The sequence below is a fragment of the Myotis lucifugus genome, unplaced genomic scaffold (genome assembly GCF_000147115.1).
Source record: "Myotis lucifugus unplaced genomic scaffold, Myoluc2.0 scaffold_401, whole genome shotgun sequence".
NCBI classification, from domain to species: Eukaryota; Metazoa; Chordata; class Mammalia; order Chiroptera; family Vespertilionidae; genus Myotis; species Myotis lucifugus.
In genome coordinates, this window is record NW_005871449.1 from 56340 (window position 1) to 73700 (window position 17361).

At 43.0% G+C, this 17361-nt stretch overlaps 1 protein-coding gene and 1 pseudogene across 1 annotated transcript; both read left to right on the plus strand.

Moving 5' to 3' along the window:
- The first annotated feature begins 13461 nt into the window (after positions 1 to 13461).
- On the plus strand, positions 13462 to 13989 carry LOC102439915 (centrin-1). Its single transcript, XM_006102146.1, has one exon. The coding sequence runs from the start codon at positions 13471 to 13473 to the stop codon at positions 13987 to 13989; it is 519 nt and encodes a 172-aa protein (XP_006102208.1). The 5' UTR covers positions 13462 to 13470.
- Positions 13990 to 15061: 1072 nt separating this feature from the next.
- Positions 15062 to 15413, plus strand: LOC111823123 (annotated as a pseudogene).
- The last annotated feature ends 1948 nt before the right edge of the window (positions 15414 to 17361 follow it).

Below are 17361 nucleotides of genomic sequence, written 5' to 3' on the forward strand. Positions count from 1 at the left end.
CCTACACAGTCTCTTGTAGGGCCTCTCTCTCTACATGGCCCCTCTCCAGAAGGATAGCCAGAATTTTCCATATGGCAGCTGGCTTCCAAGAGGAGCAAATGGAAGCAGCAAGGCCTCTAGAAGGCCTAAGCCCCGAGGTCACATGACATCACTCCTGCTGCATTCTTCTGATCAAAGCAAGACATGGGATCAGCTCAGATCCAAGAGGAAGAGAAGCTATAGACCCTAGCTCTTTTTTGTGCTTTGTTTTTGTTTTGTTTTTGTTAATCCTCACCTGAGGATATTTTTTCCATTGGTTTTTTAGAGACAGTGGAAGAGAGGGAGGAAAAGAGAGGGAGAGGGAGAGAGAGACAAAGAGAGAGGGAGAGAGAAACATTGATTTGAGAGACACATCAATTGGTTGCCTCCTGCATGCACCCTCACCAGGGTCAGGGATCAAACCTGCAACCCATGTATGTGCCCTTAATTGGGAATCAAACCAGCGACCCTTTGGTCCACGGGCCGATGCTCTAACCACTGAGCCAAACTGACCAGGGCATAGACCCTAGCTCTTGATGAAGATAGTGTGTGCCTGCAGAGATGGGAAATTGCTGGCAGCCTTCTTTGCAGACATTCTATATATGAATAAGCTTTAGTACCCAAAATATGTAAAGAATTCCTATGAATCATCAAGAAAAAGACCAAAAATAATAATATGCAAAACCAGATATTCATAAAAGAGAAAACACAAATGGCCCATAATCATATAAAAAGATGCTTACCCATTACCAATCAGGGAAAAACATTAAATGTACCAAAGGACAAAAATTCAAAAGTCAGACAAGACATAGTATGGTAGGAACTATTGTAAAGAGCTAGTAAGGATGTAAAATGATACACTCCTTTAGAAAACAAATTTGCATACATAAATATGCATACATAAGCAATTTACTCTTAGAAATTCTTGAACATATACACTAAGGACCAGTACATTAATATTCTTAGGAGCATTTAGCGGGGGGAAGGACACTAAAAGCAAGCCAAATGTCCATCAACAATAGAATAGATAAATAAATTATTGTAGATTCATACGAAATACTATAATGCAGTGAAAATGAGTGATCTACACAAGTAGACCTGCATCAACAGGGATGAATCTCAAAAAAATCACGTTGAAGTAGAAAAAGTCACAGAAGAATATTTCAGTGTGATTCTATTTATATGAAAAGTTCACAAATAGGCAAAAAAAATTGTTTAAAGGTTCAAATTTACATATGGTAAACACACACACAGAAAGAGAGAGAGAGAGAGAGAGAGAGAGAGAGAGAGACAGAGAGAGACAGAGAGAGAGAGTGTGTAGAAAATGATTAGCCCAAATTTCAGGGAAACTGGAGGGAAGAAGATACTGGTAGCGTCCTCTCTCCCTTTCTGCCTCTTTATTTTCCTCTCCCTCTCTCCCTTTAGTTCAATCATGGTGTTTTTTCTAATACTAGAGGCCCGGTGCATGAAATTCGTGCACTCAGGGGGGTCCCTCAGCCCGGCCTGTGCCCTCTCGCAGTCCGGGAGCCCTCGGGGGATGCCACGAAGGCAGAAGAGGCTCTGAACTCGCTGTTCACTTTCTTGCTTCCACTCTTTGCACGTGTTATTTCCTCTACCTACAAGTTTGCTGCTCATCTGTCCTCCTGGACGATTCACAGTCACTCCGTCAGATGGGCTGGAGAAGGGCCTCCTCCAAAGTCTCTCCGCAACCTGCAGGGCGAGGGGAGCCCCTCCTCCCCTGTTTATAGAGGCAGCAGCCTCAGTGTGGTGATTGTTTGCAGTACTCTGGTTCATTCCACCTGCTGAACTGTCCCTCTGCTGAATATCACACATTGTGGAAGAACATTCTTCATATCTCTAAGACCATCATTATACATAGGGAAAATCATCACAAAGAAGAACATGCTTCCTATTTAAGATTGTAGAAGGTGTCAGAGGGAGGCTCTTATGTGCACAGAGGGATATTGTAGTTTAATCCTAGTTTTGTTCTTGATTTTCTGTAATTACATGCTGCTGTGACTTAGATGAGTTAGCCTAGAGAAGTTTCTGCTGAAATAAAGGACTGTGGTTAATGGCTACTGCACCTGAGTATCTGTCCCTACTTCATAAAAAGCTGCTCTCACCAACACCCACCAGGCCAACCCCAGAGTGGACCAGGCATGGGGGACATGGAGATGGCAAAGAAGGTCCTGGTTTTTAGAACACTACAATATGAATGCTCTTCTTGCAGAAAAAGAGAAATATCTGGCTCATTAAACATTATACCATTTTTAAAAAGCAACCTAAATCGCATCATGAAATCTATGCTAAAACAAAGCAGGATGCAGTTGAACTGCAGTTACTTTTTCTGCTCTACTTCAGGACTCCCATGTTTATGAATCCTGGGAGAAGCACGATGCTAGCTGAAGCCAAACTTGGCAATTTAAACATCTGTCAGATCCACCGTATCTGTTTTTATTTAGCAACGTTATATATTTTTATCCAGCACTGTTCTATTTCGCTTATGACATTTTCCTGTGTGTGCAATGTTTTGGACCATATCTATGTACAGAGGGCAGTCACTTTAATTTATGGGTGATTCTGATTGTCACTTCCCTCAAACAGCAATGGAATTTTTCAATATCCTCAGAATAAATCCCCCCTCTGGAGCAGTAAACATAATATGACAGTGTGTCAACCACGGATTTGTTTCAAGATTATTTACTTACAATTCAACAACACTGCTGGCCCACAGAGTGCCCTGTCAGCACAAGCTGTGTTGTTTGAAGTAGCTCAAGGAAACAGCCAGGGTTCCAGAATCCAAAGAATGTCGTTTTCCTAAATGCCTCAGGATTACGAGATGCTATAGAACTAATAAATTTGCTCCTTAAAATAGTCCAGAAGGAATCCTTAACTATTCCTACATGTTTGAAAGTTTAGGTTATTGATGGGGAGAGAGAATGCAGTTTTGTCCCTCAGGTTCATATAACAAGAATCATGAGTCACTCCCCCCCCCCCACCTCCTTTCTTCTCGTTAGACTTATTTTTAAAAGGATAAACTCCAGAAGTAGATGAACTTTGGAAGAGAAAGAAATCATGATGAAATGAAGAGAGATCATCTGCAAGAGCACACGTCAGCACAAACTTTTAAGCAGCAAATGGTCACAGGATGCTGGTCATCGTTTCCCAGGATGGTGGGCCTGGCGCGTTCACCCACCGATGGGTGAACTGGATTACATCACAAGCAGGTGTATCTGTCTGGTACTATAGTAACAGAACAGAACGAATCATCTCATCACTGGCTTATTTTTTACACTTATACAGTAACCAAAACCAACCTATATTTACATCATCTTTTATATGTCGTAAAGCGATTTCCTGACTGCAATCTCAGTTTTCTCACAGACACCCAGAAAAGGGAGTTATTACTATCCCCATTGTACAAATGAGGAAATATAGGTGCAGAAGACGTAAGCAACTTGCCCACGTCCACACAGAAAATAAGTTGAAGAATAGGGACAAAAACTCAGGTCTCTTAGTTCAGTGGTCATAACCTCTGGTTTATCCAAGATGTATTTTGCAAACTCACATTTGTCTAACTAAGAGGAATAGGCACATGAGTCATGTGCAGAGTCTTCATCGATAATAATAGATTTTTGAACTTGTCGCGTGGCCACCCAGAATAAAGAATTCACTTGTTAGCCTCCCTTGCAGCTACATGTGGTTAGTGGATGTGAGCAGAAGGGATGGAACTCTTGTCTGCTCTCCTCTCTCAGGTTGGGCTCCCCTGGGTGTAGAATCTGAAGTTAAAGCTTGACTGTATGTTTATTTGGGAAGTGATTCCAGGGGGCAGGAGTAAGGGTGATGTGGAAGAGTGTCACAAGGAAGGAGGGAGAGCCAATACAAGAATAAGTTACTGAGTTGGCACTGTTATAGGTGACTGGTGCTCAATTCCATAGAATCTTCTGATGAGGAGACCCAAGGGGGGGATATCCATTGATATTCATCTGCCACTGGTCAAAGTCATTGGTCAAAAGTCTCCTACACTATTGGGTTGTACTTGTTGTAATGTCTAAGAAGTCCCATAAGAAAAAGTGAGAGGCTCGGAGCCTGGGCCAAGGTGAGGTACTACCAGGTTGCAACTGTGTAAACTGGCCAAACCTGCACAACTCTGGGCCTCATAGTAGTGATTAGGTAGGGCTGAGAGGACTTGAAATGGTGCTTATGAGGGGCAGGATACCTCTCCCTTCCTGCTGGCTAAGATGCCTGTGGCGGGAGCTGTCTCAGACCACATACCAAGGGCAAACAGCCTGGGGTGGCTGGAGCAATTATATCAAAGGAGCTTGGTACCTGGAACTATCTGATTAGCCAGGTGAGCTTGGACTGTACACATGTTAACCAGCTGTTTTTAAAAACAAATACAAAAGGAAAGTCTGGTAATTATACCTTTGTAAACATCAAACTGGAGAGATTTTTTAGACAGTGAATAAAAATTGTAGGTGTCAGGAGTCAGTTGAAAGCCATGACAATCACTTTGAAAACGACACCACCATGCAGCTCAGTCCATGACACCGAAGAAAGGTCCAGCAATTTGGTACTGAATCATTGAGTTAACTGGGTGGCATGGGCTCTGAAACATGGCTCCTCTAAATACTTTATTAAATAGACATAGTCTTGCCTTGGAAAAGTATGTTTTAAGCTAAAGCAATGCAAAGATGGTACTTTAATACAAGTATGGTTATTTTATATCAATGTATCACACCAATTCTTAAGGAGAACTGAAATAGCCTACATATAAAATACACCCATGAAATAATTAAATTTTATAGCTAATAGCTAATAAGTGACTAAACTTGACAGAACCTTAAATACAGTAGAATGTTCCTTCAAAATGCATATGGTGACCAAAGGGAAGATTGTGCCACACCATGAAGGAGGAGCGGTACAGAGAAGTGGGGCAACTTGTCCAAAGTTGCACAACCTGAAAGTGCCGGAGCTGGGATTTGAACCCAGGTCGGTTTGGCTCAGTAACCCAGGCTTTACCTGTTAGCCTAAATCGAAATAAATAAAGCCTTCAGCTTTGATATTCTCTGGGACTTAAAAGATCTAAAATAAGTTCCCCTACTTTATGCTTAAAAGGGGGGACCATACAGGGAGAGCACTGGAGTGGAGATCGGAAGACGGGTTGAGTCCTTGCTCTGCCGCTTGCTGTGTGAACAGGAAAACAGCTGAGTCTCTGACCTGGGTTGCTTCACTGATAAAATGGTAATGAAATGAACATTGTAGGCTTTCTGAGATGTGGAACAGATAGTATGTGTCTACAGAAGTGCTTTGCAAACCATAAAGAACTAAATTTACTGAGCATTTCCAGAGGGCCAGGTGTAGTATTAAATACATGGTTTATCTCATTAAACGTCATCACTGCAACCCTATGAACTAACTGCTTTTCCACCCATTTTATAGGAATTTGAAGTTTAGCTTGTCTGAGATCTTGTAGCTAGTGGGGCTGACATTCAAAGGCTCTGAGCCCACTCTCAGGCCTCCCCACCACCACACTTGTGCTCTGTGCACATGGGTCATATGGTTCTAAACCTATATATTTACACTAGAAGCCGGGTGCGTGGATTCGTGCACAGGTGGGGTTCCTCAGCCTGGCCTGTGGGGATCGGGCTGAAACCAGCTCTCCGACATCCCCCGAGGGGTCTCGGATTGCGGATTGCGAGAGGGCAGTTCTCAGGTGACGCACCCCGGAATCAGGCTCCCTCCTCTCTGGTTCCAGGTGCGTCACCCAAGAACCACAGCTGCCAAGTCACGGCAGCTTGGCTGCTCCTGAGCTGAGCGTCTGCCCCCTGGTGGTCAGTGCATGTCATAGCTACCCGTTGGATGGTCGGACGGTCGCTTAGGCTTTTATATTTATAGATACCACCAGCATCATTTAGACACCTCATTTCAGATTAAAATGTGCTGTATAGCTGCAATATCTCCCCTCATCGGGGCTGCCATAGGTGCTGACAGAGGTGGAATGAACACAGTCAGGAAAAACCGTGAGCAGTGTTGGGGATGGGAAAACCTTCCCCCTTTCCCTCTTAGTTCCTCCAACTGGTACAATTATTAAAATAACATAAGGCAGATTAACGGGGGGGGGGGGGAATCAAGTTTTAATATGTTAGCATAAAAATTCCAAAGACAGTGAGGCAAAATGAGATATATATGTCATTCGGGACCAGGAAGGGGAAGCAGGGGTCTAAGACATCAAGGAAGTACGGCAAATTTACAAGGGGATGAAAAGAGTTAATGTTTAGTAAATAAATGTTTGCTAGGCCATCTTGTAAAAAAAGGGACACAGAGAGGACTCTGATCAAATGGGCTTTGCTAGGTTCCTTCCTGTCTACTGTACCTATTTCAGATTAGACTATAGTTACCTATGATGACAGCTCCCTTCCTGGAGCAGGCCCTCCGTTTTAAATTCTTTTAGGCAGCAAAAGGGAAGGCCAGGTTATTTCAGCTAGAAATAATTTGCATGCCAGAGTGGCACCTTTTGGGAAGACTCATTCTGAACCCCCACAACTGCTCTCTACTAAGATAATGCATACAATTCCTGAAAATGCTCTTAATCTTGTTACTTTCATCTAGGCATTAATCCTAGCCTTGTAAATTTCTGGAGTGCCCACATACTAAATTCAAATGTATTTGTTTTTGTATATTCTAAATTAATTCTTAATGAATCAGGAATTCTAAAGCATCCTTTCCTTCATTTAGAATAATATGTAAGCATAAAATATATTGTTTATGCTTTAGTTCCTAAAATTCGACTGTGTTGGGAACTTAGGATGTTCACTTTTAATGCAGAAAAAGAGTCTAAATACGGCCTGTCACTTCCTTAGGACTCACCAACTACTCACAATTGTTGATAAATTCACAGAGACAGGTCTGTGGTGACATGCATATCCTCCCGCCTTTTTCAATTGAACTTGGTAGATGAGTCTGAAGTGTGAGTTTCTATCTGAGAGCTCACTTGCTTCCTCTTTCTCCCCTTGCCTCATTCCCATCTGTTATCCTTAAAATATTATTTTTCAAAGCGCCTGTATGAAATCTGTTCTTAGAGGACGTGGGGAACTTTAAAATTAACAAACTGTGGGCTCCCACTGATGCCATGGGGCCTGAGGTCACCCTGGCAGGCAAACACTGTGTATGAGGTGTAATTGAAAACAATAGCACAAGAAATGACCCAGTTTCCCATTCTAAGCTTTGTGTCATGCACAGCATTCAGGGCAAAAGGAATCCTGAGTGTTGCCAAAGGGAAAAAACAAAAGAACATGGATTTCAGATAAGGATGATCCAGAAACCAAAGGAATTTGGAAAGGACTTTGCAGATGCAAAGTAGCAAATGGGGAACATGATGGAAAGTAGAAAGGCCAGCAATTCTGGGTGCTGAACCCACTGAGTTTCAAACGATGTTTAACCCACGTCTTAATGAGAAGCCTCCATGGGGATGGTCAGGTGCCAGTTGGACAGGATGAGAGCGACATGGGCTCCTCCGGCCCTAATTGCACCCCCTTTCCTATTTGCAGGCTTAGCAGGAGGGAGCTGGAATACGGTTACGTGTTGAGGAAGGGATTTCTAGCTGCTGCCTCAAAAGAGACGAACATGACCTCCTGGTTTCTTTTGATGTTTTGTTTGCTGACACAACTGCTAAACTTTGAAATGCAGTAGAACTGTAATTTAGCTCAGAAGCTTATTTTTAAATGTACATTGCAGTCATGGAACTGCTTTTTATTTGAAATCCACTTCTTAGAATGTTTTGTTAATGCAAGTCCTTTCTTCATAAAAGGCATACATCACTGTCATTTTCCGTTGGTTTCCCCAGTTCCCAACGAGCTGGGGAGGAGACGGCTGTTGCGACAGGAAGTCAGAGTCCGGGCTACACAGATCCCTCCATGCACAGGCCCTCAGGGGTAGCCTCCAAGACTGTATCCTCACTGCCAATCACAGGGGCTCTCTAGGCCCAAAGGGGCACCTGGTGAAAAGGACACAGAGACATGGTGAGCAGAGAGGGCTCCTCTCCTTCCAAGCTGGTTTGGGGGAGCAAACTAAACAAAATTGCTGTATCTGCAGTAGTTCACTTTCCCCCAGGGGCTGTCTCTATAGCATGCTCTATCTGTCACTAAGATATTTATGCTGTGCTAAAGGCACTAGACATGTCCTAGCTGGTTTGGCTCAGTGGATAGAGCGTTGGCCTGCGGACTGAAAGGTCCCAGGTTCGATTCTGGTTAAGAGCATATGCCCTGGTTGTGGGCTCAATCCCCAGTAGGGGGTGTGCAGGAGGCAGCCGATCAATGATTCTCTCTCATCATTGACGTTTCTATCTCTCTCTCCCTCTCCCTTCATCTATGAAATCAATAAAAATATATTAAGAAAAAAGGCACTAGGCATGATGAGACTTTGGGCTAGAATTCAGTTCTCCCTCTGGCTCTGTCGTTCTCTCTAAAATGTGTCCTTGCTATCTGAACCCCAGCAGAAGAAGCGGCCAATACAAGGGCTGGAGGAAGAACATGCAGCCCACGGGCCACGTTCTGCCTGACCTGTTTTCCACAAGATCTGTTTTCTTGGGCCTGCACATTGGTTTGTTTTGTTTTTTAATTTGAATTTCAATGTATTTTAAAAGGGCACAAACTCTCAAGGTTTCTGCTAATCCTTAAATACACTCTTAACATGCAGCTGACTTGGCTCATTCTGTGTTACTAACACCCCCGAGGGCTTCTGACCTTTCCACCTTCAGTGAGCGGAAAATTTTCCTCAGTTTAACAGAGGAGTCAGCTTTAGAAGCTGAAGTCTCTTAGGGAATGAAAGAAGGTGGACCCAAGAGTAAACCAACAGCTTAGCCTCTGAGATACTTTAAAAACCCAGGTAAGCCACTCCCAGGCCGCTTGGTTCTGCATTTTCTTCTGTACGCCTGCACTCGGTGGGCCCTCTGCACGTTTCTTACAGCGTGGTGAACTGCTGGATCATAAATCCTGCGAGGTTCTGCTTTGAATTTGTATCCACATAGATTGTGTCTTTTCTCCGTTTGTTTCCATCAAAGCAATCCTTAAACACACTCTTCACATGCAGCTTCCTTGGCTAATTTAGGCTCTGGGATGAGCAGGCAGTCGTTCTTTTGTGGGATGCATTTCTTTTCACGTCACCTCTCACGTTCAAAATGCTCCGGAGATCCATTCGCCTTCCTTTCTCTGCTCCTCCGGTCCTTCCTCTCGCTTCTTTGACTCCCAAATCCAAAGGGTGGATAAGGGGAGAGGAACTTGGTTGGGTGGGGAGGAGACATCGCTGCTCTTTATTTATTTATTTATTTATTTATTTATTTATTTTATTTATTTTTTTTTTTTTTTACCTCAAGCTCCACATTAGATCGAGTTTTCTAAAGAATGTAAGTGCTGCTAACCTCTGGTCATGTCCTCGGGATACACGTAAAGTCACAACATACGCACAGTGCGTTTTTTTTTTTTCCAAGGGAATTAAATTTGCTCAATGGTCAGTCATTCGAAACCATCATAAAACCAGCAAATGTGCGACAGAGCAGAACAATTCATTTTTTTAAAGAGAAAACACGGGCTTATAAAGACAGTTCATGCTGTTAGGGGCTTTTTCCAAATGTTTCTCTGGGTCCCAAGGAAGGGCTTTAGATCTCCTTTCCTACCAGGAGTATTTGGGTGAAAGTTTGGGAAGCAGAGTGCGATTCTGGTAAGTTCTTTTCTAAAACACAGTCTGCTTTTATATCTGAGAGGAGTATTTCTTTATTTCTGGGGTTTGTGGAATGAGAAATTATGTAGCCCTTGGCTGGACACTTAAGTCTGTTCCTGGGCTTGCCAAAAAGTCCTGGGCTGAGTCACTGTACTGAACTTCATAATCTCACTCAAAGACCACCGGGATTGTAAAACGCTTGCTGCTCAGTCCAGTTCTTGTAAATGGCTTCACATATTCAAGAATAAATCGTTCAGTTCTGTTATTGTTGGTTGGGGGGTCACCCCTCCACCACCCTGGCACAGTTGTCCTGCTTAGTAGAAGTGTCAAGCATTTGTATGTTCTCTGTTCTACATGTGTTGGAAAGTAAATAGGTAGCAATAAAGAAACTTTATTATGCATGTTTTCTGCCTTGGGTGGTACCTGGAATTTGCTGAATTTGCTGAGTGCAACTTAAATTTTAAAAGGCTCTCGAGGCTCGCATTTTTCATGCCATGCAAGTCAAATAGAAAACCAAACAATGAGAATAAGCAAACTGTATGGGTCCTTTCTCTCGGTCTCAGCTGACCCCAGACCCTGTTGTGAAATTCCAGCACCTCTTTTTTCCTCCCTCCCAGCTGTTAAGCTTCCATGACCAGATTTAAACAACCATCTCTTTTCCCCCCTCTCAGATAATCAACTGCTGATTTGGTATATTACCTAGGACATTCTTGTACGAAGAATTTTAAGTGCAAGAAACAAGACAAAACGAAACAAAATTGTTCCTATCCATCGATTTTTCCAGGACATCTCATTTACTTTATCAGTCTTATTAGAACTTGAAAAGTGACATTAAAGCAATTAAACTGATTTTCACACTGCAATATAGACTCTCACTGATGCCAATTAAGTGCACTTTGCCCAGACCGTTTGCCACTAAACTTATACCTGGCGCTGAAAGCAGGGAATGACGTGAAGCAGATTTAAAGACGAACGAACGTAAATACCACACATACTGCTCTTTCTCTCCATGAATTGCCCCAGAATGGAACCCTGTCTGAGATCCTACAAAATCTTGTTAAAACATTTCTAGGCAAGATATTTAATTCTTGTTAGGTTTAGGGAAGAAAGTCAGTATCACACCCTCCCAGTGATACTACATTTTGGTAATAGTATCAACTTTTGGAGAAGGCAGCATGATGCAAACAAAGCCTCAGCATTGGACTCAGACAGGCCAAGGTTTAAATCCCAGAGTGACCATTTATTGGCCGAGTACCGTTGGATATGTTACAAACCTCTCCTAGGCCTCTTTTTTTTTTTTTTCCATCTGCAAAATGGGAAATGATGGCAACGATGAAAAAGGACAGCAAATGTGAGGAGCAAGTTCAATCCTAGGCATGCAATCAATGTAAATGTTCCTCCCTTTTTACACCAGATGACAGATTATGAACATAAAGTAACTCCCCACCAAGAGCTGGCTCTGATTGAGAGCGCTTTTTCCAAAAAAAGGGAGCTCTTGGTGGCCCTACGTTGTGACTGTTGATTGCACACATCTGGAAACCATGACAACCATGGTGCTTAGAGCTCAGCTTGTCCCAAATGTAACTCTGTATAAGGCAGCCTCTATCCTTCAGTTTTTTTCCCAACACAGCATAGCTTGGCTTGAATTTGGGCAAGGAGCAGTGTCAAAAGAAATGAACAATGTCTGGGAGGAATTCAGCTTCAACTAACAATTTCCCATCCCTTTTTGACCCACTAGAGGACTGTCCCTGGAGTAGCTCCCTGAACATGCACAGAAAGCTGTATTCTTATACCCACTTTGCAGATGCTTCAACTGAGTCTGGGAGGTTCACTGACTTTCTCAAGGGCACAGAGGTAATAAAGCATGGGTTTAGGATAAGATCCCAGGTTTTTTGACCTGGTCAAGAAAGCAGCAGGATTGGCAGTGTTGGAAGCAGCTGGAGTGCCTACTTGCCCAAGTTAACACCTCTGTAACAAGTGCTTGGGGTGGGGGTGAGGATCCTAAGTAAAATTCTTTGACCTTTAGAAATCCTGTGCCCAGGCCCTCTGTCCATTAAGTCACATATGGGCTAGGGCAGGTAGTCAGACCTGGCTAATTAAGCATGCCATGTAAACAAAATCTGGTCACTAATTTAAAAATAACACAGTCTCTCAAAATAAAATAAATAAAAACAACCCAGCCCAGCTGGTGTGGCTCAGTGGTTGAGTATCGACCTATGAACCAGGACCTGGTCACGGTTCGATTCCCAGTCAGGGCAAATGCCCGAGTTGCAGGCTCGATCCCTAGTAGGGGGCATGCAGTGGGCAACTGATGAATGATTCTCTCTCGTCATTGATGTTTCTATCTCTTTCTCCTTCTCCCTTCCTCTTTGAAATCAATAAAAATATAATTTTTTAAAGTTTAAAAAATAAAAACAACACAAAATTTGTAAAATACTCCTAGCATAATTAAATCTTTGGGGACTTTTGTTTATTTTGAAAAATCAGAAGTATTTTAAGACCAACATTAATTTTCATTCATGTATTCAAAAAATATTTATTAATTTGCCTAGTATATGTCAAGCACTCTTCTAGATGCTGGTGATACAAAAACTGTTTAAAAAAAACAACAACAACAATTCTTGAAAATGCCCTCTTGTAACAGGTTAAGTAGAGATAAATTGAGATTTTTTTTAATAATGCAAAAAAAAAGTCAGCTTTTTTTTTTAACTGTTAATAAAAGTTAAAGAAATATAGAGCAATTCTAAAGGCAATTCCTTTATGGGCTTACTTTTTTCTTTCTTTTTATTTAAAAGGCTTCCAGTTTCCTCTTGCCTCTCCATTCTCAGGAGGCAATTTTGAGTCCCAACCTGCTCTGCATCATCTGCCCGTGTCCACTGCCAAGCAGGGCAATCAGAGAGTGGGTTTCAGCCCGGCCTGATTGGATGATAAACAGTGAGAGTAATGTGCTGCTAGAGGGTTTTTTTTAAATGCCTGAACACCAGAATGCAGTATTCCAACCCGCCTCTGCAAATCAAAAGCCTAGTGAATGAAATTATGACCACTATTCGAGTGCAATTACACTGAGTATATAAAATTGAAACACGGGGAGTAAATCATGCAGTTGGATATTACATTTCCTATTCCAGTGTGTGCCAAATAAACCAGTGAAGTGTTATTATTGTGGAGCGTAATGTCAGGAGACAAACTTCTACAAATTTTATACATAACTTTTCCCATTTTATCTGTTTTCCATTTATGTCCATTGCAACACATGGTGTGACTTTTAATATTCTCTCCGCCTTCTTCCCCCACATTTAATGCCAAGGGATCAAACCCAATCTTGATTATCCTAAATTTACCCTCGAGTAATCTCAGACCAAGAGGGCTTTTTTTTTTTTTAAAACTAGTATGGAAAGGAAGGGAGGACTCTCAATAACCCTATACACCTGGTTCTGCAGATTCTGACAAATGGCCTGGGAAGAGGAGCAAGTGCCAGTGCGCTATGGAGGACAACTGTGGCGACAGGCAGCCCGTGCCAGAGCGGGTCTCCGCTGGTGGAAACGGGGTAATCACTCAGGGAGCTGCGGGTTAGAGCGAAATAAGATCTCGCAGCCACGGAAGGCTGGTGAGCAGGGCCTCCCGGGAGAGCGCACGGACAGGGTTTGGGAACGAATGCGCCCGCGCTCCAGGTGGGGGCGCCCGGGCGCGAGCAGGGGGACCACCGTTAAAAAGGTAACCGCTGCCGGACGGACGATGGCTTCCAGCGTTAGGAAGCCAAGTGTGGCCTCTACCAGCCAGAAGAAAAAGGCGGGCCCGAAGCCCGAGCTCACTGAAGACCAGAAGCAAGAAGTTCGTGAGGCGTTTGACCTCTTCGATGCCGATGGGAGTGGGACCATCGACGTGAAGGAGCTGAAGGTGGCCATGAGAGCGCTGGGCTTCGAGCCCAAGAAGGAAGAGATGAAGAAGATGGTCTCCGAGGTGGACAAGGAAGGCACCGGGAGAATCAGCTTCGACGACTTCTTGGCCGTGATGACGCAAAAGATGGCCGAGAAAGACACCAAAGAAGAAATTCTGAGGGCTTTCCGGCTCTTTGACGATGATGAAACCGGGAAGATCTCGTTCAGAAACCTGAAGCGCGTGGCCAACGAGCTGGGGGAAAACCTCAACGACGAGGAGCTGCAGGAAATGATCAACGAAGCGGACCGGGATGGAGACGGCGAAGTGAACGAGGAAGAGTTCCTTCGCATCATGCAGAAGACCAACCTCTATTAAAGCCAGCGGCTTCCCCCTCACCCGCGCGGAGAACTTGCTGACCTGCTGGGCTCCCTGCTTCTGCTTTGTGAAACCCTGAGTTAGAAGACAGCTCGATCCCTCCTTTTGCCTCCAATTTGTCTAGATGTTTCTATTCCCAAATGTTTGGCTCAAGTATAGAATTTTAAAGATGCTTTCAATGTGAGTTTTGTTTGTTCATTCTCGAGAGCAGACCTGGGGTACTTTAGGTTGAAGTTTTTAAACAGAGGGCCCTGAATCTTCAGTCTGCCCACCATTGGCTCTGCTTTGGTGGACATCCATCGAAACTGAACACAGGATGGCTTCTGGGGACAAACAGCCGGTTCCCTTGTCAGTTCTTTGGTGGTCTTAAATTATCTTACTTCACATATTATTCCTTAAATTCTAGTCATTGTTCCAGCATGATGAGGGGGAATCAGCCAGTAGGTATCCTAGCCATTGCTTCTCACTTAACTGAGTACTGATTTGAAGGAAATCAGTTCAGCCACTTACTGAGCTCAGGAAAGTCCCTGTTCTGAACTATAGGCTTGCCTCTAGGTGGTGCTAAGTTGTACAACTTAGCCTCTTCCCAGATTGCATCACATGCAAATGGTTCTTCATTTGTGTGTCAATCATCCACTGTGGATTATCCAGAGCCAGAATGTATCCGTGGGCCACAGAATAAAAGTAAAATTTAATATCGGCCCAAGTGAGGTGTAATTTACTGAAGAGATTAAGCTAGCTAATGATTTTAGAAGATGGTGGAGGCGGGGGATTTCTGCGGTGACTGGGTTATTATACCCCTGCATCGACAGGCATCTAGGAGAACCACATAAATTTAAAAGACTGTCAAACCTCAGAGGTAAGGTAGGGGAGGGTGGAGGTAAGGGGGAGAGATCAACCAAAGGACTTGTATGCATGCATATAAGCCTAACCAATGGACACAAACAACAGGGGTGTGAGGGCATGAGCGAGGGGGTGGGGGGTGGGGTAATGGGGGAATAAGGACACATACGTAATACCTTAATCAAGAAAGAAATTTAAAAAAATAAAAAAGAGAGAGTGCTCCAGTGTAATGCGATGTGTAGCCGCCTTTGTTGGTATAAATCATGCCAGCGCTAAAGGGGACTTTGATAACAACATACAGTTGTCTCACACTGGCTGCACTCTCCATTGGACTGTGGTGGACTTTTGATAGATCTCGAACTGGTTTTGGCCTTGGAGTAGGAATTGCTTTCTTGGCAACCTTGGTCTCTCAACTGCTAGTCTATAATGGTGTTTATCAATATGTTTCTCCAGATTTTCTCTATGTTTGCTCTTGGTTACCATGTATATTTTTTGCTGGAGGCATAACAATGGGAAATATTGGTCGACAACTGGCAATGTCTGAATGTAAAGTTATCGCAGAAAAATCTCATCAGGAATGAAGAAGGCAAAAATATATTTTTTTGTATAAGTTAGCTAGTGATTTTGAGTAAATATTTACAAATGTAAGATCTTAGTTTAGAAAATTCTAAAAAAATAGAATACATTTTAAGGTATTTATCTGTCCTTGGAAAGATCAACAAGTGTTTAGTTATTAACGACTATAACATAACTGTAGTCATTTAATTACTGCTTTATTACAAGCCATTATCTACCTGCTAATTCTTAGACTACATTGGTTCTTGATACCTGATATTTTTCCACCTTTGGTATATAGTTGAATGTCTGGCATATAAGTAGTTCTCTGTTTTATAATCCCAGAAAACTATTTCACTGTGGCTTGAGTATGTGTTAATATTATTTGTTTTCTGTTAATAATTAAACCTTTCTTGCTTTGAAAGAAGATACCTACCCTTTTGAATATCTATAAATCTGAAGTCAGGGAAAATTTAAATAATATAATTATGGGAAAATTTTATATATATATATACACCCACAGAGGGTGTCCCCAAAAAATGTATACACACTTTAACAGCCAATAGCTCAATTTTGAAAATAAAATGTATTTTAATAAACACTGCCTTTATAATTATTCAAAATGTGTGTATACATTTTGGGGGGACACCCTATATGTTGAGATGGAGGCCTAGACTAATTTTTGATAATGCACAGCAAAACTATTAAATAGGCAAGGTATTTTTGTCACAACTAGACCTAAATTAAATCCTCAAAGTCCCGTTAAGATAAATGCTGAAATTCTAGAGAATTTGTCACTTGTTTTGCCAGCAATTTTACCCTTCAGAGGGTGGGGAATCTAATCAGGGAGCTGCTACTCTGGACTTAATTCTCGTTAACGGGGACTAATTTGTCAAAGCAGGAGGACTAGCTGAAGTGACGGGTATGTGGGCACTCACTGTGAGAATCTTGGTGAGGCGGCTGGCACCAGGCAGGGAACTCACCCAGGCTGCAAATGTTAATGGTTCAGGTTCAAGGTCTTAGTGTGAACTCGGGTGCAGTTGTAGAGAATTCGTGTACCATTTGGGCCAGCATCAGTGTGAAGGACCTGATCTGAGAGCAAGAGGAGTGTGGCATTCTGGAAAGCAGGGAGTTTCTGGCATCCTGTTGACCAGTTTTGGCCCCCAAATGCACATATGGATCAAGGTATAAATAGTCCAAACAAAGAAAGTCGGCAGAAATGAGGAGTAAGGGTCAGAGCCTCAGCCAGCTGGGCTGGGCTGGCCTGGCACCTGGCCCATCAGAAGATAGAAATGAACATCAGGAACCTGCCCTCAGGCTGCTCAAACACCTGGGGTCAACCATGGAGGCTGCAGCCCGGTACCTAAGAGTTCCCCTGAGGGTGCAATCCACCCCACACAAAGGAAGGGGGCTCCGGAATACTTCTGTCCCACTCACAGCTAAGGAAGAAACTCTTACTGCATGATTAGTCTTGTTTCTCAGTTAGCTTATACTCTGGGGGACAGAAGGTATAGGGGGAGAGGGGAAATGACTAGAGCAGGTCTAGACATTTGAATTTTAAGAGAAGTTAATCATACATGTCTGGCTGTGTCAGACATGTATCCTAGTCTTTACAAAGGCAGAACACAAAAAAGTCAGAGTTCCTAGCCAGTGTTGCTCAGAGGTTGAGCATCGATCTATAAACCAGGAGATCATAGTTAAATTCCAGGTCGGGACACATGCCCAGGTTGCGGGCTTGATCCCCCGTAGGGGGCATGAAGGAGGCAGCCAATCAATGATTCTCTCTCATCAGTAATGTTTCTATCTCTCTCTCTCCCTCTCCCTTCCTCTCTGAAATCAATAATAAAAAAATATTTTTAAAAGACTTCAGAGAGAATTTATAGACACATTTTTGCCAATGAGGAAACATAGCTATAAAGCTTGGGAATAACTAAAAGTAACTTTCACTGGGTTATTACAAGTGGTCCCAATAAA

What these genes read in the sequence shown, in the direction of transcription:
- LOC102439915 (XM_006102146.1), top strand. Translation starts at nt 13,471, where the DNA reads ATGGCTTCCAGCGTTAGGAAGCCAAGTGTGGCCTCTACCAGCCAGAAG.